We start from the raw sequence: 27403 nt of genomic DNA, 5'->3' as shown, positions 1-27403 counted from the left end.
GGGTTTTTCTTATATGCTTTTAACTTTTTTCGTGTTTTACCCAGTATTCCAATTGTGTGTACCAGAACTTGGTGTACCAACTGAGGGTTAATTTTTCTGCAGTAGTGCTGAAGCTGTTGATGAAAGTCGCAAATGTAGATTTGTAAATACTGAATGTAAATATATCATTTATTTTAGGTGACGGGATTGTTATATGTTAGGTTAATTTAGAATGACAAGGCCTGACGGTCGCTTTCTTTATTGCCAGAGCTGGTTTGTGAATAAATTCAAATCTCCCTGGTAATAATTAAAGTGGCTTTCTAAAGAATTTCAGAAGAGTGTCGGTGCCTCTAGTGATGCATACTGCTGCCACAATCCACCTAGATAAGCAGCGTGACATATATAAAATCATATATTCTTGCTCATTATATTCACGCTTAGGCGCCTCATCTTTATGCCTGGCCGCAATCTCGACTCATTAATGTGTGTCAAACCCAAATCATCCCCTTCAGGTAGGTACTTGTTCGCAATCTCGACTCATTAATGTATGTCAAACCCAAATCATCATCCCCTTCAGGTAGGTACTTGTTTGCAATCAGGACGACACCCTGTGGATTATCTATGCGCCACCACAATCCTATATTTGCAACTAGTTCTGTGGCCTCGTTTAGTTCCAAATCTCTTATCATTAGAAACTGAGTCTAACCATCGTCATCTTGGTCTCCTCTATATCTCTCACCCTGCATGGCCCAGTCCTTTATTTTCCCAGGTAACATTTTTCCTCCTGCATTCGCCGCATGTAGCTCGACGCACAGCATCGCCTTACTCAGCTGTATTATAGGAGGATTATTAATAAAATATTTGTACGCAAACAGTTATTGCAACTTTAAAGCTTTTCGGTATAACACTACAACATGGGAGCTGCTTGAACGAGGCCGTAAAGGCGTGCTGCGTTCACCCGAAAGGACGTGGGTTCGATTCCCCTTCAGGAAGCCGAACGATTTAAGAACTTCCGGAGGTTCACATGGTCCTGAAATTCAGTAAGCCTACACCAAATATAAGTACCAGATTTATTCCTGCGGGTAAAGGTGGCCGGGCAAGAAGCTGATCACTCTACCACATCTAGTGCCGAGGTTACAGATAGTGAATAGCCTCTTTAAGGGACTTCATGGCCTGTATTCGGGAGATAGTGGGTTAGAACCTCACTGTCGGCAGTCCTGAAGATGGTTTTCCGTGGTTTCCTATTTTCATACCAGGCAAATGTTAGGGCTGTACCTTAATTAAGGACACGGACGCTTCCTTCCCACTCCTAGCCCTTTCCTGTCCCATCGTCGCCATAAGACCTATCTGTGTCGGTGCGACGTAAAGCAACTTGTAAGAAAAAAGGACTCTGGTGTTATATTTAGTGTTTTGTCAGGCAGAATAGTTTTCAAGCTGCATTAACTGAGTCAACACTCAAAAGTATGGTTTCCTTCTTAACAAAATGAAAATACAAATCCATAGCCTGTTTCCAGTCATTTGACCGGGTGAGGAATGAAATGAATGAAGCAGTGAGGATATAGAAATTTGCCGGCTGCCGAAGCATGTCGCACTCCTCCGGGGCAATGACTGACAGATGAAACGAATAAATATTGTAATATTGGAGAGTGATGCTAGAATGAGAAATGAGAGGGAAAACCGGAGTACTCGGAGAAAACAAGTTCCACCTCAGCTTTATCCACCACAATTCTCACATGAAGTGACCGGGATTTGAATCACGGAACCCAGCGGTGACAGGCCGGCGCACTGACGCCTGAGTCACGGAGGCTTTAAATGAACATAGACTGTATTCAATTTATTTTTTCTATCTGCTGTAGTTAAATTAATGCGTTATTCGTAGAATTTTATATAATTTCTTTGAAGTATCCCAGTTTTAATTAATTTAATTTAATAGGGATGTACTGAAACACTACCGATTGATGTCTCACGAGCAGTACCCGGTATGCGCTTGTCGATCTTCATCTGTTTGTGTGTGTTTTTAATGGAAGTTGCCTAGTTAAATGATGAAGTTGAAGATTTAATATATCGTTACCACAACCACGGCCGACTGGATACCTCGCTGCGCTCCTTATACCGGCCTTGACAATCGCTTGTGAAGCCCAGCATGAAGCTGTAATTGGAAAGTTTCACCATAATGCCGCTGGAGCGCTGGCCTACTACCCATTGACAGGATGCTGTATACCGCAAATTGCCGCATTTCCAGTTTTATTTTTTGGTTTTGCTGTCGTAAATGTTAGCAATGTGTTCGCAATGAGGTGCTTGTTGGCTTGATAATGAAATCTGATAGTTATGCGCTAGTGAGTTTACTTTTTATTGTGTAGTGTGGTGATTATATTTTTTTAAATTGTGTTTACAAATCTTGGAATTTGAGACATTCTTGTGCACCTTTTCGTACTTCGAGCAGAAATTTTATGGAAACAAGAACAAAGTGATTTCTCGCTGTAACTTCGTCCTGAACAAGGATTTTAATTTATGTGCTAATTCGTTTTTTAATGGTGTGTTGATTTGCTTTTCTTTACCTGTGTTAGGAAATATTCGAATATATATATTGCTGTGTGCCTTTTTTGTATTCCGAACAGGAAAAAAAAGCAAAGGGACACTTATCATTTTACGAATTCTCTGTAGACCAGGACAAAACTACGTCTTAGTTTTCCGTTTCTATGTCGGGTGTTTACCTTCGTTCTTTCTTTCTCTTTTCTTACTCTGTTTACCCCTCCAGCGTTGGCTTTTCTCTCGGACTCAGTGAGGGATCCCACCTCTACCACCTCAAGGGTAGTATCGTGGAGCGTGAGACTGCGGGTCGGGGGATACAACTGGGAAGGATGACCAGTACCTCGCCCAGGCGGCCGCAACTTCTATGCTGAACAGGGGCCTTGTGTCGGGGATGGGAAGATTGGAAGGCATATCCAAGGAAGAGGGAAGACATCAGCCGTGGCCTTAAGTTAGTTACCATCCCGGCATTTGCTTGGAGGAGAAGTGGGAAACTATGGGAAACCACTTCGAGGATGTCTGAGGTGGGAATCGATACCACCCTCTACACAGTTGACCTCCCAAGGCTGAGTGGACCCCGTTCGAGCCTTCGTACCACTTTTGAAATTTCGTGGCAGAGCCAAGAATCGAACCCGGGCCTCCGTGAGTGGCCGCTAATCATTTTTACCCATGAATTTTCTTTCATAGAATAATCATTTAGGCGGTGTCGTATTTGCCATATGATAGCAACACAACACATTTTTGTTCAAGATAGTCTGAACTTTAACATTTAAACATTAACAAGTAAGAATCACTACTGCTATGACGGTAAGGCCAGCGTATGAAGTGTTGTTACCTGAGCAATGGGGCCGATGACCTAGATGTTAGGCCCCTTTAGACACCAAGCATCATCATCATCATCGAGCAGAGAACAGTTTACATTTTATTTACTCAAAATACTTTTCTCTCACTGAATTTTTAATTAAAATTCTTCTTCTTTCGCTATTTGTTTTACGTCACACCGACACAGATAGGTCTTATGACGCCGGTGGAATAGGAAAGGGCTAGCAGTGGGAAGGAATCGGCCGTGGCCTTAATTGAGGTACAGCCTGATGTGAAAATGGGAAACCACGGAAAACCGTCTCCAGAGCTGCCGACAGTGGGGTTCGAACCCACTATCTCCCGGATGCAAGCTCACAGCTCCACGCAGCGCGGCCAACTTGTTCCACCCTACTGCATTTCAAGTAAAATTTATTTTCTGAATTGAGCATGGCCAGCTTGCCCGGTATTTAATATTCTAGTGAAAGGTATGAATGAAATATAATCTGTAACTATATATATTGAAATTAACATTTAAACATGTTTGAGTCAAAATATTTATGTTCTGCATACAACGAATATGGAAAAAGTAAGACTCTTATGTTTTGTCCAGCCCCCTTCCTGAGAGCAGCGCTTGAAGAATTTTAAAACTCTAATTGAACAATGACTCTTAATCTCGATATTAACATCAGAAGACAAAGGCATTGTGGTAAGTTCTGCTATGTATCTAAATGCCATGATAATAAAAACGATTACTATTATTCCTCACAATTAAGGAACGTCAGTTGGACTACTCCATCCTCCGCAGTTTCATTTCACGACGTTGTTTTGGCAGATATCAATGAAAGTAGCCTTTAGGATTAATCATTTTAACAATATTAGTCAATGTAACATACTATTTTATTCCCTAAATTAAGATACATCGGCAATCAGAGTCAATATCAGAACGTCAGCTGGACTAAGTCATCTCCCCGCAGTTTCATTTCACGACATCATTTTGGCAAATATCAACGAAAGTACCCTTTAAGATTAATCATTTTAACAGTATTAACCCATGTAATATTCTCCATAGCTCTAAATTACGATAAATCGGCAACCAAAGTCAATATATTTTCCATAAAGAAGTATGCATTTCTATCGCAAATAGGTCGGCCGCCAGCGCCACGTGTCGAGTTGTGTAACTACTCCGATTACAGTACGTGGACCCGATTGTCAAGGCCGGTAAGGAGCTAGCTAGAGCGACGCATCAAGTCGGCCGTGCCACAACAAAGACAACAAGAAAATGGTGATGCCTGATTGTCGCTGTGGGTGTCCCAATGTCTCAAAATCAAGCTCGACCGTATTCATACCATCAATTCCCTAAGCAGGATCCTTTCCGTAAAAAGTTTGTTTGCGTTTCGTAGGCAGGACCTACGAAATAAAAATGTAGCTCCTAATATCAAGGTCTGCTCGAAACATTTTACAGTTGAAGATTAGGTCATTACTGAAACTGGTACGTAAGGTAAATTGGTACTAATTAAGAAATAATTTTATAATAAGGTAGTGACATTTTGATGAGTTAATATGACCTATTTCAATAATTTTAGCCTTATGTACACCTCTAACCTGCAAAGAAAAGAAAAATACCGCATTAGGAATGTTTTCAAAATGCTATTTGCACTTAAGGAATGAAATCTTAACAAAAATGCTAAAAGAAGGAGTTGCTGCATTTAGTCCTTATCTTTCAAACAACTCTTGCTTTTTTCCGGATATTTTCCGCCCCTTTTCTTCAATTCTGCTTCCAAATCCGCAATCGCCATTGCACCTATACCATTTCCCGTCTTGTTAAGAACATTAGCAAAATATGGTAACTCCATTTATATGCATTTAAAGCTAAAGTTTCGTTTCGATGATCACAAATGTAGGAATAGGCTACTCCATAAAGTCTCATGTAAAACAATCGAGCAGCGGAAAGCGCATACCGGGTATTACCATTACGCTGCCTAGCGGACAAGTTTTGCGTGATACATCCCTATTATTTGCCTTGTTTTGCTTGGCGTAGTTAAAGCTATAAAGCCTTTCTTACACTGAACCAAGATTAACAACTACATCAAACCCGAAATAATTTTAAGAATTGACACATAAAGGTAACTGCAGTATGAATTTGGTGTTAATAATAATAATAATAATAATAATAATAATAATAATAATAATAAAAATAATAATATACCTTTGCTGGCGAGATGTAGTGTTTACAGTGCTCTATGTCTTCTGGTACGGGCTAGAATAAATTTGTTACTTTCATTGACCGGTCTCAGTCTCATCCTTGGCTTTGACAAAATGAAAGTGACTGAGGTATGAGTGATGCTAGTAATACCATTCCTTATGCAGCCAGTCCCTGCTATGAATGGTGTGAAAATATTGCTCATAGGGTCGGTTGGTGCATGCACTTCAGTTTGCTTGGCAGACTGATATGTAATAGCAACTGCTGGCTCAGTGAGGAAAGCAACGGGAAACTACCTCACTCCTCATTTCCCTAGTACGCCTCTTCAGTCACACCTAGGCTATTTATGACAGCTGTTGGCGAAGCTGCAGAGGATCAAACCAGCCTTCGGGCTGAATACCCAACATACAATAATAATAATAATAATAATAATAATAATAATAATAATAATAATAATAATACTTTTTTCTCTTTCTGCAGGCGCACCCCTAACATATTCTTTACGCTTCTGGTGTAATTTCTTTTATCTTTATTTTCAATATGAACCGCCTAGCAATTAGCCGTTAGCAATGGCACTTGGAAATCAGTTCCTAGGAGCTGTCCAGTTGATGCCTGCAGATAAATTGTTATAAGTAATAAAATATTAATTAAATGACAGCACTGTTTAAAATTGAGGTCAAGAAACTAGGCCAGAGTTTGGTACTTACTGTGCAGGGCCCATGACGTGTAGTTGTTCAATTGTTGCAGGTAGAAGAGACTGTCTTCTCGACACTGGGCTGATACCTCTTCGAAGGGCTGCAGTGGTGCGAAGGGTTTGCTGAGGGCACGAAGAAGCACGTCTTCCGGCCGCTGCACGTCTGCTCGTGCACCGGCCAGCGCGCACAATGTCAGTGGTAACCACAACATGCGTGAGTACATGTGTACGAGTAGCGCGGGCAACTACGGTTCGCTCATTATGACGATAGCCCAGAGAGCCGCCTCTTAAATACCTCTCCCACGGCTTTCACTATCAACACCCTTTTTTTATGACTAGAAACGGCCTTCTCCTATGACAGGCAGACGTTTTTCTTAAAGTTCATTACCCTTTTTTTCCCATTCCCCACTACCAGCGGTACCTTGAACTTAGTCAGATCTCGACTCATACACCACGCCCCTTTCAAACTATCGGTCAATCCCAAGGCTCTGATTATGTAAACATCCACATTGGCGAGTCGTTTTCACTGCCCCCCTCTTCTGCTGCAGTTGAGGTTCAAGCACCTCAACATACAGACAGTAATCTAGAGTAGTAGGTAAAGAAGCGCACTGCGGTGCGTCTCTCCGGGTCAACAACACGTTATCAACGCCCACCACCCGCCAACTCATTCAAGAACCTTCCACTTTAAAAGACGTACATTATCGTAGCGTATCTTCCAGATAAAAGCATTATCACTGCTGGATATTCTTAGAAATACTACTACACTGAAACATTTGTCACTTAGCTGGGCCGGGCACGCAGAGGAGGGGTGCCACAGAAAACAGCTGCCCCTTCTCCCTCCAGAGATTCCTCTTTGTATACTACCCCTGTACCCTCTGCCGTCGATGACAAAAGAGAGGATCAGGCTATATTGAACTGTCAAAGGTGAGTTATCGTTTAATAATAATAATAATAATAATAATAATAATAATAATAATAATAATAATAATAATAATAATAATAATAATAATAACAGGCTTTATTAGTGCCAATCCGGGCAAGTTGGCTGTGCGGTACAGGGCGCGCAGCTATGAGCTTGCATCCGGGAGATAATGGGTTCGAACACCACTGTCGGCAGCCCTGAAGATGGTTTTCCGTGTTTTCCCATGATCACACCAGGCTATGGCCAATTCCTTCCCATTCCTAGGCCTTTCCCATCCCATCGTAGCCATAAGACCTATCTGTGTCGATTCGACGTAAAGCAAATGGCAAAAAATATTAGTCCAAGTTGGCAGATTCGAACCTGGCTCAGATCCGTGGTATTTAAGGTGTTAGAATACGTCAGCCTCATCTTGGTAGATTTACTGGCACATAAAAGAAATACCGAGGGACTAAATTCCGGCACCTCGGCGTCTTCGAAAACATCAGCTAAATAAATTCAATCGCACTCCTCAGTCGGGCATAACGATGTAAAATAATGTATGTTGAGTATTCAGCCCTAAGGCTGGTTGGATCCTCAACAGCTGCCATAGATGACCTAGGCATCATTCAAGAGGCGTACTAGAGAAATGAGGAGTGAGGTAGTTTCTCGTTGCTTTCCTCATGTAAATTAATAATAATAATAATAATAATAATAATAATAATAATAATAATAATAATAATAATAATGACCGCCTCTGTGGTGTAGTGGTTAGTGTGATTATTTGCCAGCCCCGGAGGACCGGGTTCGATTTCCGGCTCTGCGACGAAATTTTGAAAGAGGTGCGATGACACGAACGGGGTCCACTCAGCCTCGGGAGGTCAGGTAAACAGAGGGTGTTCGATTCCCATCTCTGCCATCCGTGTCGGTAAATTTACTGGCACGTAAAAGAACTCCTGCGGGACTAAATTCCGGCACCTCGGCGTCTCCGAAGACCTTAAAAAGTAGTTAGTGGGACGTAAAGCAAATAACATTATTATTATTAGTACCTAACTTACGGCCAAGGCCGTTTCCTTCCATCTTCCTTGCCTGTCCCTTCCAATCTTCCCATCCCCCCACAAGGCCCCTGTTCAGCATATCTGCTGAGGCCTTCTGGGGGAAGTACTGGTCCTTCTTCTCTGTTGTATTCCCGACTCAATGTCTCTCGCTCGAGGACACTGCCCTTGAGGCGGTAGAGGTGGGGATCCCTCGCTTATTCCGGGGGAAAACCTACCCTGGTGAGAAAACTGATTAAATAATAATAATAATAATAATAATAATAATAATAATAATAATAATAATAATAATAATAATAATAATAATAATAATATAGGATTTCCGTTAAAATTTCGAGAGGTTCATCTACGTCAAAAGTAAATTGCCTACGTGTCCAAGGGTTTCTACCATTCGCCTTTATTTGACGACAAAATGGACCTTTAGATGTCAGTTAGTGAATGAGTAACTGCAACAGCGCCAATCTAGTGGTCAGAGCCTGTCTTCAGCATGGGTGCCACGGGCTTGTGGCGCACCTGCGCCTGAAGTTGAGTTTTTGTACCACTTATTTTCTTCTCATTTTATCTGTGTTTCTCTCCTTTGTCCTTGCGGATAAGGAAATGCGCAGATTAAGTATAAGTTGTACCATAAGCACGTTTAGGTTCGCCCTGGCTTAACGCTTCACAAATCTTCACCTTTTCTGTTATGGAGCGAGTTGGTCGTGCGGTTAGGATCGCGTAGCTGTGAGCTTGCACTCGATAGATGGTGGGTTCGAATCTCAGTAGTTTTTCGAGGATTCCCTTTTTTCACACATCTTAGCTCTTTCCCATCCTCCCAACCCCGAAAATCTTTGATAAGCTAGTGCGAAGCTATAGCACAAGCAATAAACATTTCCTGTTATTTGTCTAACCCAGCTGGAGTTCTGATAAGAAAAGGAGAGATGGCGAAACGGTGTACATTTCACAAGAAAACAATCAGTAAAGGTAAAAGCTAGTTGCTTTACGTCGCACCGACACAGATAGGTCTTATGGCGACGATGGAACAAGGAAGGGCTAGGAGTGGGAAGGAAGCGGCCGTGGACTTAATTAAGGTACATCCCCAGCATTTGCCCGGTGTGAAAATAGGAAACCACGGAAAAACATGTTCAGGGCTGCCGACAGTGGGGTTCGAACCTACTATCTCCCGAATACTGGATACTGGCCGCACTTAAGCGACTGCAGCTATCGAGCTCGGTAGTAATGATAAAAGAAAAGCGCGCATGCTATGAATTGTTTTAGGGTAGGTTTTTTTCTTTTCGCTGATGGCGAATTTGTCTTGGACCTCCCACCCTTATCGAAACAAAGACAACTCTATCCTGACGTTGGATTACTACCGCGGAAACCATTTTAGAATTGATTGCATATTGTCTGACAGCCAAATCCCTCATCTTTTTATTGGGTTAAATGGCCCACACATCCCCGAAGACCTCAGGCCTGACTCTTGGCCAGTACAGAGGCCTGGAGAGTGTTCACTCAGACTCGTGAGACCAACTGAGGCGCTCTCTGGTACGAGAGGTAAGGACACGGTCATGAAATCTAAATGATGCCGCTGAGTGCTCCACATTGAGAGGGCAAAAATAATAATAATAATAATCTAAATAATTTAAACAATAAAATAAGGTGAATTAAAAATAACATAATGTCCACCTCTGTGGTGTAGTGGTTAGTGTGATTGGCTACAAGACCTTGAGGTCCGGGTTCGATTCCCGGCTGCGACACGAAACTTTAAAAGTGGTACAAGGACTGGAACGGGGTTTTCCGTGGTTTCCCACTTCTCCTCCAGGCAAATGCCGGGATGCTACCTAACTTTAGGCCACGGCCACTTCCTTCCCCCTTCTTTGCCTATCACCTTCCAATCTTTTCATCCCCCACAAGGCCTCTGGCTGCCTGGAAGAGTTTCTGGTCCTTCTTCCTAGTTGTATCCGCGACCAAATATCTCACACCCCAGGACTGCCGCAGAGGCAGTAGAGGATCTCTTGCTGAGCCCGTGGGAGGAACCAATCCTGGACGGTAACGTGATTAAATAAATAAAAATGAAAAAAATTATAATAGTCAAAATAAAAATCATCATCATCATCTGTTTACCCTCCAGGTTCGGTTTTTCCCTCGGACTTAGCGAGGGATCCCACCTCTACCACCTCAAGGGCAGTGTCCTGGAGCTTCAGACTCTTGGTCGGGGGATACAACTGGGGAGTATGACCAGTACCTCGCCCAGGCGGCCTCACCTGCTATGCTGAACAGGGGCCTTGTGGAGGGATGGAAAGATTGGAAGGGATAGGCAAGGAAGAGGGAAGGAAGCGGCCGTGGCCTTAAGTTAGGTACCATCCCGGCATTCGCCTGGAGGAGAAGTGGGAAACCACGGAAAACCACCTCCAGGATGGCTGAGGTGGGAATCGAACCCACCTCTACTCAGTTGACCTCTCGAGGCTGAGTGGACCCTGTTCCAGCCCTCGTACCACTTTTCAAATTTCGTGGCAGAGCCGGGAATCGAACCCGGGCCTCCGGGGGTGGCAGCTAATCACGCTAACCACTACACCACAGAGGCGGACCAAAATAAAAATAAAATATAAAAATTAAAATAAGGTATCATAACATAAATTACGTAAATATAAATACATATAAAATAATAATATAGGGGCTGCCTGGCCGAGGCGGTAAAGGCGTGCTCGGTTCGCCCGGAAGGACGTGGGTTCGAATCCCCGTCAGGAAGTCGTGAAATTTAAGAAACGAGATTTCCACTTCCGGAGGTGCATTTGGCCCTGACGTTCACTCAGCCTACAGCAAAAATGAGTACCAGGTTAATTCCTGGGGGCAAAGGCGGCCGGGCGTAGAGCTAACCACTCTACTCCATCACATGCCGAGGTTAACAATGGTGGAAGCCTTTACCTTCCGCTCCTCCAAGGGCATTCATGGCCTGTACGGAGGTGACTTTGCTTTTTAAAATAATAATGTAAGCTGGGTTGTATTTTGCAATCAAAACCACCCCGAAAATAATGATGATATTTTTTAAAGGCACCTCAGAAAATATGTAAAGTGCACTTCATTTTTCCATCCCATTTTTCCAGGTTTAGGGCTGTCTGCATATGTTAGCTTTCCTACGGCAAGAGGTTCAGGCAGCAGTGGACCACGCTTGCAGTGCTGGCCACACCGCGTGATTTAGTGTATCCTAAGTGCATGGAGTAAACAGGACCTTCCCTGCCGTAGACCGCCAGCCGCCAGGAGGCGGTGCAGTCGAACAACTGTCACACATCTGTGCATACCGTGCAAATGCTTCCAGAACATACAAACAAACTAACTCTATGACATTACAGCTTGCCAAGCGACCGCTGCTCAGCCAGAAGGCCTGCAATTTTACGTGGTCAGCGTAACGAAACCTCTCGGACGTCATTTTTGGCTTTCTAGACCGGAGCCACTATTTCACCATCAGGTAGCTTCTCAATTGTCATCACGTAGACAGAATGGATCTCGAACCAGCCCACATCCAGGTTAACCCTTAGTTACTATCATGGATTTATTGACATTAACATTATCGTGGGGTGTAGTTTAACCTGAAATATTTCACTGTGTGAATTCCCCCCCCCCCCCCGCAAAAAATAGTAGTAGAGGTATTGCAGAATTATTGCTCTACGACTGTTAGAATATGGGTCCTCTTATGTCTTTAATGTTATAGAAGACTGACCATGTTTCTTTGAAGTAAACAGGTGAGAAAATATCTTCGGATTCTTTTTATTGTGAAGTTGCAGCACTTCTTTAAAGTGATCCTCATGCGAAGCCATGCGGCCACTTTGTGAAATAGTACGCTTACTCTATAATTCAGACGCACAAAAACATTATTTACATGATACATCGACAATACAAAAGATCTTTCAACAACAGTACAATCATCCATTTCAGTGAAACCCAAACTCTATCGTCAATAATGTTCTCACTTGGAACTGCTAAAGGCAGTGGACAGTTCCTGTTACTATTGTTGTAACTGTCACAATACAGATATTTATTCAACATAGTCTTGAATGCAAATGAAGACTAATGAAGTGTCTCGCTAAGGTTAAGTCATTTTACAAAGGATATTTTTCTTCTCAGTGTGAGCACATACTTCTCCTAAAGAGTCTCGCTAACAGAAGTCATTCATTTGGCATTTGAATGGGTGACACTCATATTCAGCATGTCCTCATCAAAAGGCAATTGCCCATAATGTACCGGTTCAATAGACTAAACTATCTTTGCTTCCCCTCTGAGCCGGGGCAACTTTACCTTTATTATAATTATGCTGTCTAGTTCTTGAGCTGCAGGGAGGCAGGTTACTCCATTTCAAGCGATTTATACGGTAAACATTTATCTCTTTGGCTGATCTAATAACTTTTGTCACAGGACGTAATTCTGATCCATAATCCTGTTCATCGGCCTGTTTGGGGCATATGGGAGGAGTTCATTGTTCTGCAAGATCTTCTCTCTGGCTAGAATTACTGAGTCCCGGAAGTAACTGTGATATGTCATCAGTAGAGCTCGGATGTTTAGAAAAAGTCATTTTCTTTCTTTGTCTCTATTTTCCTCAACTAAGTGATCTTTATTTGTCATATAAATTCATATTTTGGCTATGTTTGTCATAAGGTCATGTTTTGAGCTAGTTCCGTAGAAACTTCACATTTCGGTCATATTTCGACGGTTTGACGACAGCTGTAGCTGTGTAAAATCATCTTTAACTTACCGAATGTGAACAAGTGTTCACAAAACATGAATCTGGTCATACACTTCAATTCCACCCACGGAGAAGAATGAAAAACGTATGTGAGTTTGCACTATAGGCCCTGCCAACCTACCATAATGTATTGAAAGACATCTACTTAATTCATTTCGTGGTCCTCAATTTCAACTTTAACACATTTGAATAATATTAATCAAATCTGGGCTTAAACGTTCCAAAATATTTCAAAAAATAGATTAATTTCTAGTTTTATCGTAATTCAGACAATCAATGCACGGTGCAAACATGTTCTGACTTTCAGAATGTTGTGTGATCTGATAATCTTTCGTGTGTATTCACAAATATTTGATAAATGAGTCAAGGACAATAGACTGTAAATAACTGAGAAACATGTATATTCAGAAAATCAATATGAAAGAAAGAATAAAGTATTTACTTAACAAATGTATATCAAAGGAATTGCCGTTTCGATGTATAATTTATTTTAAATTGACCATGTTTAGATTAATCATTTTGGGGTAATATTTTGTCATTTTGCGTAATATTTCGTCACTTTTCAGGTCATATTTCGTCACATTTGAAGGTCATATTTGCTTGCTTATTTGGGCTATGTTTAGGTATTAAACATCCGAGCCCTAGTTATCAGTGTCCTCATCCTGTATTTCTTGTTCACTCTCAGTTATCATGTTCACCAAACATACTTTCACCCTCACTATGATCGTCTACGTCTTCGTCATTAAGCCACCCACTAATCTGTTAACCACTCATTGCACATACATTCGGTTTAACATACAATTAGAACATGAATTAACAAGTGCATTAACACTATCCCGATGTATTTCTCCAGCTCAAATCACAACTTGCTGAGACCGAATTCTTTTAGTAATTGATAAAGAAAACAATTAAAAGAGGAATAGGCCTACCTACGGCCACAGCAATGTTGAAGTAAACTGCACAAAAATATAACACCATCAAAGTCGATCCGGTCATTGCTGGCCCGAAAATAGTAGTTGACGGTTAAAATCTCTGACTAGGCCGAGAATTGAACCCTAGACCTCCGAGTGGGAGGCAGGCACGCTATTCCTCGACCACGTGGCCGGCTTAAAGATGTACAGTCGCTCAAAAACAGAATGAGCAATTTTCTCAGAAACAATAAATTTAATCTATAGATATAATGTTTGTTGCGTCTGTATCTAAATGGGAGATGAATTATATTTTGACAGTAATTAAAATTAAGTCTGACAAATAAATGCGAGGAATATACAATACCATGCGCTCATTATTTTGAGCTACTGTACATTTTCAACATGAGCTGCGACATAATGCACACATGTAAAGAAGTTGAGTTGTGAATTAGAAGACTAGATTGTAAGATCAAAACAATTTATTTATAGCCATAGATCTTTCCAAACCATTTGACGGAGTGGAACATGGAATATTCTTAAAGAAACTGGAGGGAATAGGATTTGACATAAGGGTTATACGTTGGATAAGAACATTTCTATAATCAAGGGTTCAGAAAGTCAAAGTAGGAAATCATGTATCATAGGAAGAGTAAGATATATATTGCGCCGTTCCCGGCTCCCTGAGAGGACGCATAATATCCAGGCTAGCTTAATTATGACCTTTCCAACTAATATAATTCTATAGTTTGGGCGGTGAGTTCCGACTAAGAGAAAGACATACCATCCGGAGCCAAATAAGACTTAAATCACCTATAGAAACAACTCTCATATGTTGCTTATTCTAATTCTTATGCTATCAAGATGTTACCGCATTCATTCACTTAAATCTAGGTCTCTACGCTACGAACACATTGAAAGACCTGTTTAATTTTTACATATTTGTTTATTGTATAAATGTTTCAATCCAGAACTCGAATGTTGAGCTATCCTCCCACAAGAAAATCTGGTAAAGGAAACTGTATGATCGACTGTTCACTTGGCCTGTTTCTAGGGACCATGGACTTAACCTCATAAGTCTACCTATTTCTCCATTCGATTATATAATTAATAATTTCCTTTTTTCTTCTGATTGCTCCATATCACTCTTTCATTCAGCACTTCCACATTTCTGGGTAAAAGAAGAACCGAAGAAATGACGGTATCGTGCAAAAATATATGTACACAATGTTTACGGAGAATCTGCCGGTATTTGGCACCTCCGGCACCCACTATGCATTCTAAAGGAAAAGTTGCTTGATTTCGTCATCCTTTACAATAGATCTACTGAAATCCACTGCACTAAGTACTCAGGTCTTGCTTGCCCACAAAATTAGGGACAGAATACAGTATATGGCAAATTATTAAGTTCCGCATAAGCCATTATTCAGCTGAATATTATTATGATCCATCTCATAATTATCAAATTAAGAATCATAAGTCCAAACGAAAATGTCAAATTCTCCCTCTTAAAGAAATAATCAAATCGGAATAAAGCGTACAATGAATGGATTGAAATGATGAAGTCAAATATGTTTGAATACTTAAATTATTGAAATAGTTTATAACATAGGTGAGTAATTAAAATTCGTTTAAGTAATTGAAAACATGCTTGGGTAACTAAAGAAAAACTTATCTGGATAACTAAAAAACTTATCTGGGTAACTAAAAAAAATTTATTTGGGTGCACCCTAGCAAAGGAAAAGAAAAATATTTATAACATGAGTTCTAATAAGCAAAAATATAGACTGAGGGTGTCCTTTTCATGGTATCCAGGACGCATTTTGAGATTTATAACCATATCTCATGAATTAGAATTTCCCCTACTGCATATCAGGTTTGAATTAACTATTAGCTCTCCCACGGAGCTCATATTCATTTACTGCCATATAATCATTCCTATCTTTCTCAACATACTAATAAATACCTATGGATATTAACCTGGGAGGATAGTTCCCTAATGTTTCCATACATAATTAAGTCACAATGTTGGATATTGAATATTCATGCTCCTTTATTTACGTTGTTTTATTCTGCGTGAAGTCTGATAAGTCCTCCTTTCAAATCAATGTAGTTCTCATAAAAGGTTAAATCAGTACCAATAAGATACACATACCATTTAAAGATCCGAATCCTCTCGTCATTTTAAGTTGAACATACGTGCGATATTATACTTGTTAACGACTACTCTACTAGTCTCATCTGAAATATGCTATCTAAAGTGGTGCATGGTGTGAAGACTTGACCGTCGAATATGATTCCTACATTTTCATTCAGTCATCAGTGATAGGATGTCGCCTAAGAAGTTACTACGTTCCTCTCGTCTGAGAACAGATTGGTATTAGAAACATTTGTGATAGTACATGTGTTTAGTTCGTCCTCCTAACTGAGATTTCATTGACACTACCAAGTGCGCGTTCTAACCAACAGATGTCACTCCGATCTTATTTGTATTTCTTTATGCTTGCTCGTAAGATAAACAGTACATGAAAGTGCTACACGTTCATTTCCTTATTAGCAAAACTCTACATGAAAACCACTAAGTCCACTACTACATCACCGTGCTCATCCTCGCGAAAAATCAATAACTATCACTATACTAAATTATCAATCACGTATCAACTTCTCTTAAAATATTATTATTATACTTTCAAAATATATATTCTGTCTCCTATCCAGCGGCAAGGCCCGGTCAACCAAGCAACACCGGGCGTGGTCAAAGTTTGGATGGGTGACCATCCAAATTTTACCCTTGCCGCGGGCTCAAAGACTAATTTAGACATTTTATTCAACATCCAGCCATGGCACGCAAAGAATAAGGTTGAATTTCACCATAATACCACTCAACAGCACCCACTTTACAGTAAAATTTCTACCATTTTATTATTATTATTATTATCACCCAAATATATTTTATTCTTTTTATACTTATTTTCTACAACAGGCCAGGTGAGGAGCGCGGCATAGCGCACCAGTACTGGCACCGCAACCGGCACCCCCCTAAGGGGTGTCCAAACTGAACATATGGGCATATTCTGTCTCCTTACTAAATACGGGTTCACTTCTTTCATCGTGGCCCTTATTATTTTAATCACGGTTCATGGACATATTTCCAGATACTATGACCTTCATTCCGTCATAACCTCCAATTATCATAAACACATTTGTCTATCTAGCAAACATATCCTACTTAGGGATGGCAGTTTTTAAAAAAATACCGATATATCGATATTTCGATATATTGAAAGCTCATTTTCGATAATCGATATTTATTGCACATAATATATCGGTATATTCAAGCGATATCGATATATCGTAACCCAAGAGTACAAGAGTAACTACAATATCACCACCAGACCTCAATGCATATATATCAATATTGCTTTATTCTGCCTGTGCACGCGACTGGTTGGTTGAGTTTATCTTGCTACTGTAATTCGCGTTTTAATTATCCATGGAAATTATCCATCAACGGCTGCTAAATTTAGATGACCACTAGCCTGCACGGTTGCTAGGGTTATACTATGGCTGGTCCCTGGTCCGACAGCTCTGCACTCCGACCGACCGAGCAGAGGAGTGGCCACAGCTCTGCCATGGCTCTACGCTTAGGGATGGCAAAAATTTTTTAAATACCGATATATTTAAAACTTATTTTCGATAATCGATATGTATAGCACATAATATATCGGTATATTCAAACGATATCGATATATCGTTAATGATAACCTAAGAGTCCAAGACCAACAACAATATCATCAGACCTCAATGCATATATATCAATACTGGTATTCTGCCTGTGCACGCGACTGGTTGATTGAGTTTACCTTGCTACTGGGATTCGCGGTTTAATTATCCATGGAGTATATCCATCAACGGCTGCTAATTTCAGATGAGCACCAGCCTGCACGGTGTTAGGGTTATACTTCCGAAACGCAAATTTTCATTGACCCCCAGCCACAAGATATACTTATGTCAATAGGCGCCAGCAGTCAAGGCACAGACCCTGAATAATTAGCATTTTGAAAGAACAAAGTACATCTGTGAAAGAGAGTGAAAAAATAGTGTCAGTAATGCTTGATGAAGTCCACATAAACCTCGTAAATTAGTAGGAATGGCCGAAAATAGTTAAGAATATGATGCAGAATCTACCGTGCAATTATTTATGGCTTTATCATTGCATTCTGGGAATAAATATATCATTGGTCTTTTTTTTCTGGTGAATAACCATAACTCAGACACTTAAAGTGTTAGAATTCATGGTTGAATTAGGTTTTGATGTTTTTTACTTTACTGCTGATACCATTTTACACAAAATATTTTGGTCATTATATTTGATTCCCTTAATTATCTTGTTTTTCTTGGAACTGTCGTGGTCCCCGTTTTATAGAACTTCAATATAATTTCAAATCCTTGCATTATGAAACAAAATTGATATCGAGATATATCGATATTTTGTTTTGATAGTAGGATAATATCGGCATGTCCATATCGAAGGAAATATCGATATTTTAGTACGGTATATCGGAACGTCCCTAGATGTTATCGCTACCTACGAGGTAAGTAAAGGCCTCTGCACGGTCTCTTCAAGTACTAAATTGACAGAGTAGCAGCAGTTCAAATGGCGCCGCTGGATGTCAGGTTTTCCCTCTATTCCTCAGCACGATTCCAGTTGGCATTAAGAAAATAACTTGCAGATAAAAGCACATTACAAACATAAAACATTGCGTTTTGAGTAGGAAAGTGATATTTCTATGACGTTTAATGAAGAAAAATAAATGTACTACCCAGTAATTCAAGATGAGGTAGTATGATTGCAACCGGAAAGTTCACGTCCTAATAAAAATGAAAATACTCCATAGCATATTTTAAAACACTGCAGTATTCACATAGCGTACGTCGATGAATGCAGAGTGGGTCTCGGTCCGCAAGTGGCCACGGCTGGCCCGTGGTCCCACAGTTCTGCACTCCGACCGGCCAACCGAACAGAGGAGGGGTGGCCACGGCTCTACCGTGGCTCTTCACCTCAGTATTCGGAAGACGGGACAGGGCTGGACCTCACGGCTGGTCCCCACTGTCGACTGCCCTGAGAATGGTTTTCCGTGGTTTTCCATTCTCCTGCACTAAGGCGAATGCCGGAACAATTCCTATTATAGGCCACGGCCACTAACCCCCTCACCTTCTCCGAGCATCTCCTTCAACGTGACATCTCCCAGCCTGAGAGACGGCGTCACCGTCTAAGAGGTCCGCCTCCTCCTTCAGGTGAGGAATGAGAACATTTTAGTAGTAGTACATAGCCTAGTCTTGCCATACAAATATGATGGACATCCTGAAGAAAGTGTTGGCATTGATTGCGGCTAGTTTTTGTAGAAATGCTAAAGCATGTGCATTCAAAATGTTTACTACATACTACAGACTTCGAGGAAGGTTGCCACATGCTATTCTTCTCATCACCCCGACATGATATAATTTTGACCCATTTTTCTCGTAGTTATACATTTGCTCGTGGAAAGAAATGCCACTACCTTTCTGAAGTTTACTTTGGCAGAATGGTACACAGCAATAAACCATTATTTATCACGCGCATTAAACATCCTGTGAATATAATGTTTACAAAAAAAACTCTCTCGGCTCTTGCATATTTATCAATATGCACAAAACATTTTCTTAATGCAAATCCTCAGCTTGTTTAGTCATTTGACCGGGTCAGGAATGGAACGAATAAGGCTTCATCTAGCGGCGAGGATGGGAACTGTGTCGGCTGCCGAAGCCTGTCACACTTCTTGGGGCAATGATTAATGGCTGACAGATGAAATGAAATGATAGTGGAGAGTGTTGCTGGAATGAAAGATGACAGGAAAAACCGGAGTACCTGGAGAATAAGCTGTCCTGCCTCCGCTTTGTCCAGCACAAATCTCACATGGAGTGACCGGGATTTGAACCACGAAACCCAGCGGTGAGAGGCCTTCGTGCTGCCACCTGAGTCACGGAGGCTTCTATTTTCTTAATGTTACTTTGTAATATAAACCATACTCTCACCCCAAGCTGAATACACAAATCAACGCCTCTTATAATTAATTTTAAGGCTTATCTCACATAAAAACTCACTGACTTACCTTTTTGATTCACAGTTCCCTTATACGTCTGTGTTGTTAAACAATGGAGGGCTAACACGAAGTCCAGCGGCGACTCTGGAGCTAGAACGTATTTCACGCTGCGTAAACTGCCATGCGGAGGCCTTATTACTAATCACGCAGGCAACGGTGTTACATATTCCACCGTTTGTATTCGAATTATAATGCAGCCTATCAGAGTTATTTCCAGGTTGCAATTCTACTTTCACTAGCACCATCTCTTGAAGAATTATCGGCGTTCTCTAGTGCGGATGTATTTATGAAAATAATAATTCAAAGAAAAACGATACATTTACGGAAAAACCGATATATTATTCGGTAAATTGAATCAAAATTTCGATATCGATATACCGATAAATCGAAAGGAAAATATCGGTATTTCGTAAAAACCGATATATCGTTGCCATCCCTAATCCTACTGCTGGTTCCTAACTTGACATTCATTGGCTATAACCAATGTACACACGTACCTACATCGCTCTTTTACATATCATACAACTCACTGTCACCTTGACTAACTCGATATTTCATACTACACGGATTACATTTCGAACGTAGGCTTTCATCACTGATTGACTACCTATCTAAGGATTTGTCATGCATATCTGAAGATTACCTATCCACCTTTATTCTAACTCATCACACCACTCTTGTCGCTTAATCATTTCGCACGGAACAAATTGATAAATCATATTACACTTACAATTGAATATAAACATTATTACACTAATTTAAAAATAAGACTTATCTGAATTAAGCAGCTCCAGTCGTCGTCATATGTCCAGCTGACAGGACATATTGAAGCATCGCCTCTTATTTCCCTAGGTGGACGGGAAATATTCGCATCTTTCTCCTCTGGGCTTAGTCATCTCGGTAGGCAACGTCATCCGGTGGCACCCATTTGGGCAGTCTGGCTTAACATCTTCTTAGAACATCTTGCTCATCTCTGGACTAGTTGGAATAGAATAGCAAATACGATTAATTAGCATTTCCATTGTGAATAGCTGTGAGAAACTGTCTAATGCAAAGATTATTCCTTTTGAAAGAGTTGATCTACTTGTCGAATATTCTCCTTGGGGTGATGTAATTTTATAATTTGAAATGAGCAAATTTTCTTTCTTCACTCAATTTCGGGTTATTGCAGGATTCCCTTTCTGTAACTCTTCACTCCGGTAATATCGTGAAATACGTCAGCAGAGACTGCGGTGACGTAAGCTTGTTGCCGTTATTTTCCACTCTTCACGTATCTTGGAGTTCGTTGAATGAAATTATTAATCTTCCACTTAATTCGCAACGTAGCTTCTAAAAAATCCGTTCTTTATCCCGCTGAGCTGATTTATTGTTGTACCGTCCTTAAAATTCTGGTGCAGTTACTTCCGTCTTCGACTCATATTTTTCAAGTAGCAATTCAATCTCGTTTTTCTCATTTTTTTCTTAATAATTGTTAGTAACAATATTCCCGTTCGATCCTTTTCACTGCCTTCTGGATCTTAATTCTTTTTCTCTCCCACTTGATGTGAATACTTTCGCCTTCGCTTGCGGTATGATCAGACCTTTCGACGTTAATTATTCTAAGATACCTGGGTTCCATCTTTGTTCTACTTACGGACGGAACTTCCTATAACAGTGAAATGGCACAATATATATACGCAAACGATTTAGGGAACAATATAATATCATAAATAAGATTGTATGCAGATGACATAATTGTTTATAGGGAAATACATAACATTAACGATTGTTCAGAATTACAAAGGAACCTTCACAGTATCCAACAATGGGTTGAAAGAATAGTATAAAGGTTAATGGAGACAAATCAACTGTCACAACATTTACAAATAGGAGCTTAAAATCTGAATTTAAATTGACTGTGGATGAGGTAATTGTCCCAAAAGATGGTATGTGCAAATAATTATGTGCGAAATTTTAAAGTAATTTGCCCTGGAAGGGTCATGTGTATGACATTCTTGAGAAAGCATACTGAACCCATGACCTTTGTATCATAAGGAATCAGAGTCCTAAAGTCATTACGTGAGGTTCCATATAAATTACAAGTCAGGAACTTTACCTACATTTTTATCTCTGACTAGAGACGGCACGTAGAGGGCACGCTAAAGAAATTACGTCACCCGCACGTGGAAAAGGAGCATGGATGCAGTGGACTACTTGTTCTAATAAAAAAGTACATTTTAAAAAGAATTGGCAACGAAATTAATGTAATAAATGTTAGGAAATTTTAACGGAAACAATTTGGTCATTAATGATACAGGTTTAGACCGCTAAATAGCTCCAGAAGGAAATTTGTCAAAAGACACGCCTGTTCGTTCAAACTAGGTTACATCGATCAAATATAGTGCCTACCTTATGCGGTAATTTAACAGTTCAATTCGTTGAGAGAAATTCTTAAATGCTCATCAATAACATTGCTACTAAATTAACTATGTGTTATAGTGACACCTGCCTGCAATACATTTTTATGGCGTAGGAATAATGTCTGTAGATTCTTGGCGGTAAATGAAAATGGTATGACAGAGGGAGTAAAACCTATGCGCCATCTTGAAATCACGCATTATATCAATTGAATTCGAGGCGAGTCCACGAATTTCAGAGTAACTTTATAAACCAGCTTTTGAAAGACTAAGTCCAAACGGAAGATAGGTTTTGGCCGAAGGTGGCTGTCATATCATCTCCAAATGGAGATAGGTTTTTAATCATCACGTCATTTTTCGGGGACAGACAACAGACGGTCATTCTAATGCCGCGATATTGCAGCTCCTGCGATTGAATTTATAAATAATTGCGTGTGCGGGTCAATGTTCGACAGACGTGTTCGGTCCGTGCAAGGAAAAAAGCGTTTGAAGGGTATTTTTGTATATGCCATTATTTTCAGATGAACGGAAATACAATTAAATAAAAGGAAATACATGTTTGTAAAGCCACTATCTGTCGAGATGGCTAAATAAAAAGATTGAGATGCTGGTGAATCTGGGAGAAGACGTGCGGATAATAGGTATGTGAATTACCACTTTGTTAAAATGCTTTTATTTATTTCATGACGTCATTGTATTTTCTTGTGTGTGTATCTGTGACGCATTTTTGGTCACCCTTTTATTTCGTGAAAATGTCAGAGAAATATGACAAAAGGTCATTTGTTTTATTTTCTTGGACAATCGGGAAGGTCGTGAAACTAGCGTGTGAAGTGTTGTAAAGTAGTAGATGTTATGGTTGAGAAACGAATATAATGTCTAAAGTAAAGTATCATTTCCGTACGTTTATTTTCTATATTTGTCGTTTGTCAAAGTTAAGATATTAATTTATCGTAAAATTCTGTTCGATGTAAAGACGAAATTCATGAAAGTGTAATTCGTGGTTATTCAATCAGAGCTGACGTGAAAACACACCGTTGTGTTAAGTGAAGTAAATTTTTATCAAGGGAAGATACGAGGCGAGATTGATAAAATTTGTTACAGGGATTGCTGTTCCAAAGTCTGTTGAAATCTGTGTAGAATCGATGAGAGGAAAACAACAGTAACATTTTTGTAAGTCAAGATTGTGAATTTCGGTTTTGGAAATATTTAGCTCTGATATGCGAGGAAAGATGGTTAATTGTCACAGAGTGTTTGTGTAACAGCGTCGTGGACCACCCAAGAGAGATATTCCGTATTAGTGTCGTGTCGAGATTTTTGTGTTGAGCGAGTGTTTCCAGCCTTGCGAATTGGGAAGTAAGGAGGATCGTGGATCATGTTGTTGAAATCCTGTAGTGTTGATGCCAGGATATTCAGTGTAGGAAGCCCGAGGAGTTATTTTGTGTATTTTATTGAGATGAGAATAGGGTCAGTCCATGCTTAGGATTTCACGTGAAACCGTAGGACCGTGATGGATAATAATATTTGAGTGACGTCTTAAATTAAATCTCTTCGCATAATCTATGTGGGTTAAGAATTATATTTTATGTGAATTGCCAGCGAGACCGCGTTTTATTATTTCATTTAATGCCAGTTAAAAACGGGACTAGCACACATGTGTTTCGTGTCAAGATAACGAAGGGAGACTAGTGTCCTGTTACTCAAAGCCAGCTGTTAATCGATAGAGCTCGCTACTAGAAACGAATTGTAACTGAAATTTGTCATGTGTATTAAAATGTTTGGAATCCAGATTTCATTATCTAGAATAGATTCCTTTAATAAAGATTTGAATTCATTTTTAAGCGACGGAAATAAGACGATAAGGTTGAATATAACCATTTTCAGGGATGTCAAAATTTGAGAATCGGTAAGCGATTGTCGTCTGACATTATTCAAGGGTTGTACAAAGCCTTATAATTTAATGTCACGAAGCGATGTAACGGGGATTTGTTATTTTAAGTTGTGCGTTAATTTGTGCAGATTTTAGTATTTAATGTTATGATTATCGAAGCTAGATTTTTTAATAATTGTTAGTGCTAATGTAAGCTTGTTGAGTGACGTAATGAAATTTATAAATAGTACTGGAGACTATAAAATGAATCGCATTTTCAGCAGCGATGAAGAAAATACAAGCAATAAACAAGACAAATATTGCAATTGAAATAATTAGGAATTTTTAAAGAACCCATTCGTCCGGGCAGATAGAATTTGTTGTTAATTAGGATTATGGGATTATTTAAATTCATTAAATTACTAGCAAATCTACCCGAGCTTCGCTACGGTATTCTACATTGTAAACGGATTTCTCCGTAAATTACTGTAAAGGCAGTGAACAAGATTACATTAAATTGCATCTATAAACGGACTTCACCAGCAGACGCCTCGTTCTGTGTTCTGCATGGTTGGCCCTATGATATTTTCTCGTATCTCCTATATTTATGGGTTAGATTCAGTTAGTCATTGAATGGGGTGAAATTTGGTACAGTTTTCACATACCTACTACTTTATTTTTTGATACTCATGTGACACTGGAATCATAAAATTTGGCGAACATATGGCCACTGGTCATGTCAATGTGCGTGCCCAATGTCATGATTGTACCTTTCCTATAAGTGTGCCAAACGATAACATATATATGCAAAAAGTACAAAATTAATTTAAATTCGAGGAATGCAGTTCTGTTTAACGTATAAGGGATAGAGATGCGACAAAAAGTCATAGGCCCAAAGTTGTAGATCTCTCCAAATTGAATTGCGAGCGTGCTTTCTGTTTTGTGATACGACTTACCATTTAGCCACTAATTATCCCGAAACGAAGGTCTTCACCGTCGTTAAAATGCATCTCTGTTTTCATATTTTCCGCGGCCAAAAGTTATACATTTGCATAGCTTAGGATATTTCCTCAAAGAAAAGAGTGTCCAGGTTTCGGGATTAGCACCCGCATGCATACGGAGTAATTAAGGAAGAAAATAATACAGTGAAGAAGGTTGAAATTAATAGAAAATATTGTTATAACTGAGGACAGCCGAATGAGGACAAATATGTAAATACCAAGTGAATGTATTGGAAAATCAAATGCCCCTCAGTAAATTAGGCTGGTATGAGTTATGGATATAAGAAAGCGCTAACAGAGGAGAAATTTAGGCGCAGGGATTCTTAGGTAAACAGGTAAGGTGACTAATGGTGTTATTACTTAAGCTGTTCGAGGATGGTTATAACCTCCAACGATATTCCGCCTATACCCCGCAGAATGGCCGATTGACGCCTCTGTTGCTTTCTGCCCAAGGAACAACCACGAATTTACGGGAATGTTGACGAAAATGGCAATATATTACTTTCCTGCTGGCAAGCAGTCAGAGAAGTTGCCATGGTAACCAGTAGGTTCGTTGTCGGTCTGTCGGTCATTCAATGTAGAACATGATAGCCGCAGAACATAGTAATTTTCTCCGTCATTTGAAGGGGAAGGTAAATTATGAAGATAACAAAAGTTGTTTATAATTAAGAGACGTTTCACATACAGTCCACGGAATTTACAGAAAATGAATAGTATAAGAGAAAATGGAGGAAAACCGTTCTAGATTTCCTATAAAAACCCCGTCTATTCAAAGATTTTAAAATGATATGCATATCAAAACCTTCCCCGGGATGAGTATACACTAAATATGACGTTTGGTCAAGATTTATCCAGCCGTTTCGCCGCAATGGTGGAACAAACATACAAACAGGCAAACAGACAAACGGACAGACATGAAAAATAAAAACCACCGATTCGGTCTTGAGCTGACCTCAAATGGATAAATATCAGAAAAATTGGCAAAACAATCGAAATTACAAACAGCGGACCCCCTACAAATTTATTTATATAAATTAAATTCAGTGAAATAGTATTTGAGAATTAGTTTAAAACCAAGTGACTAACTTAAAAATGTATTCTGGAAATCTTTTTATTTTGTGGTAAATCTCAAGTCATTAACGTAACGATTAGGGAGACATGTGCGATGGCAAGGGATTTTACTGCCACAAGTGTTGTAAGCGTTTTTTGTTGTTGTTATCATTTTGATTTTGATTTGTAGAGCATCAGATGGGCTGGGGATTTATTAATGTGGAAACCTTGGTCATCAAATACTGTAACTTAATTGTGTTCAGCCTTCAGCTTAGAAATTTGGATGATCATGGGGTCATCAACCTCAGTGACTTAGATTAGGGCCATCTGCCATTATAGCATAATTTTCCTTGCGGTCATCATCCACAATGACTTTAACGTAAATTACAAAGTTAGATGTCGGTCCATGACATAGTACAGGTCACGTCGATTCAATTAAGGGTCCATGCCGTACAACCACTGTGTTGCACATACTGTTTGGACTGCCTTAATTATATCAAGAGTCCAGAGCTCGTGTTACGAGGGCTGGATCATCACGATTCATTATAATGGTACATGCAGTCTCACATGGAAGCCGATCTTAGGGATCTCCAGATTTTCTTTACTTCACTCTTAACTTAAGACAGTGGTTTCCAGTAAGGATGCCCCTCAGTCAGTTGAGTTGAGGTCTCCAAAGCCAGTATCACTCATCAGCATTATTATTGTTATTAGTTTTACGGACAATCCTGAGTTCGTTGATAAAATATCATGTGTCTCTTCGACCTCATTTAAAATTCTTTAAATAAACATCGATTTCTTCGACTCGATTCGTCTCATTTAGTAGATAGTTTAAGTTACTGAAACCTGCTTCTTACCTAAGCAAGTGACGAAGAACCTTATACGACTCAAGAGAAAGATCTCATGCCGATTTGCTAATAGGTAAGGGAGGTAGGCATCTTGCGAAAGTGCCTTAAAGGGTTCAATACAGATCGTTACATGCTATAGTGAGACTACCTAAAGGATGCAACAAAAAATTAAAAGAGAAAAGTTACGTATGTACGGTTTGTCCATTATTTGAATATGCAAACAGCGTTTGGGATCCTCACCAGGAAAACCTAATAAAAGAAATAGATGGTGTGCAGAGAAGAGCACCAAGATTTGTGACAGGGGATTTCAGGAGAAAACGTAG

General features: G+C 39.8%; 1 protein-coding gene across 1 annotated transcript in view; it reads right to left on the bottom strand.

Moving 5' to 3' along the window:
• LOC136866874 (O-acyltransferase like protein) overlaps positions 1-6415 on the bottom strand; it is a 136708-nt gene extending 130293 nt beyond the window's left edge. Inside the window, exon 1 of the mRNA XM_068226879.1 lies at positions 6217-6415. Coding sequence (XP_068082980.1) covers positions 6217-6415 — 199 coding nt within the window. The remainder of the gene's footprint in view (positions 1-6216) is intronic.
• Between the last annotated feature and the right edge of the window lie 20988 nt (positions 6416-27403).

Source organism: Anabrus simplex, chromosome 3 (assembly GCF_040414725.1).
Source record: "Anabrus simplex isolate iqAnaSimp1 chromosome 3, ASM4041472v1, whole genome shotgun sequence".
Taxonomy (NCBI): Eukaryota; Metazoa; Arthropoda; class Insecta; order Orthoptera; family Tettigoniidae; genus Anabrus; species Anabrus simplex.
Note: the sequence above shows the minus strand (reverse complement) of the source record. Positions and strands in the feature narration are given on the sequence as shown.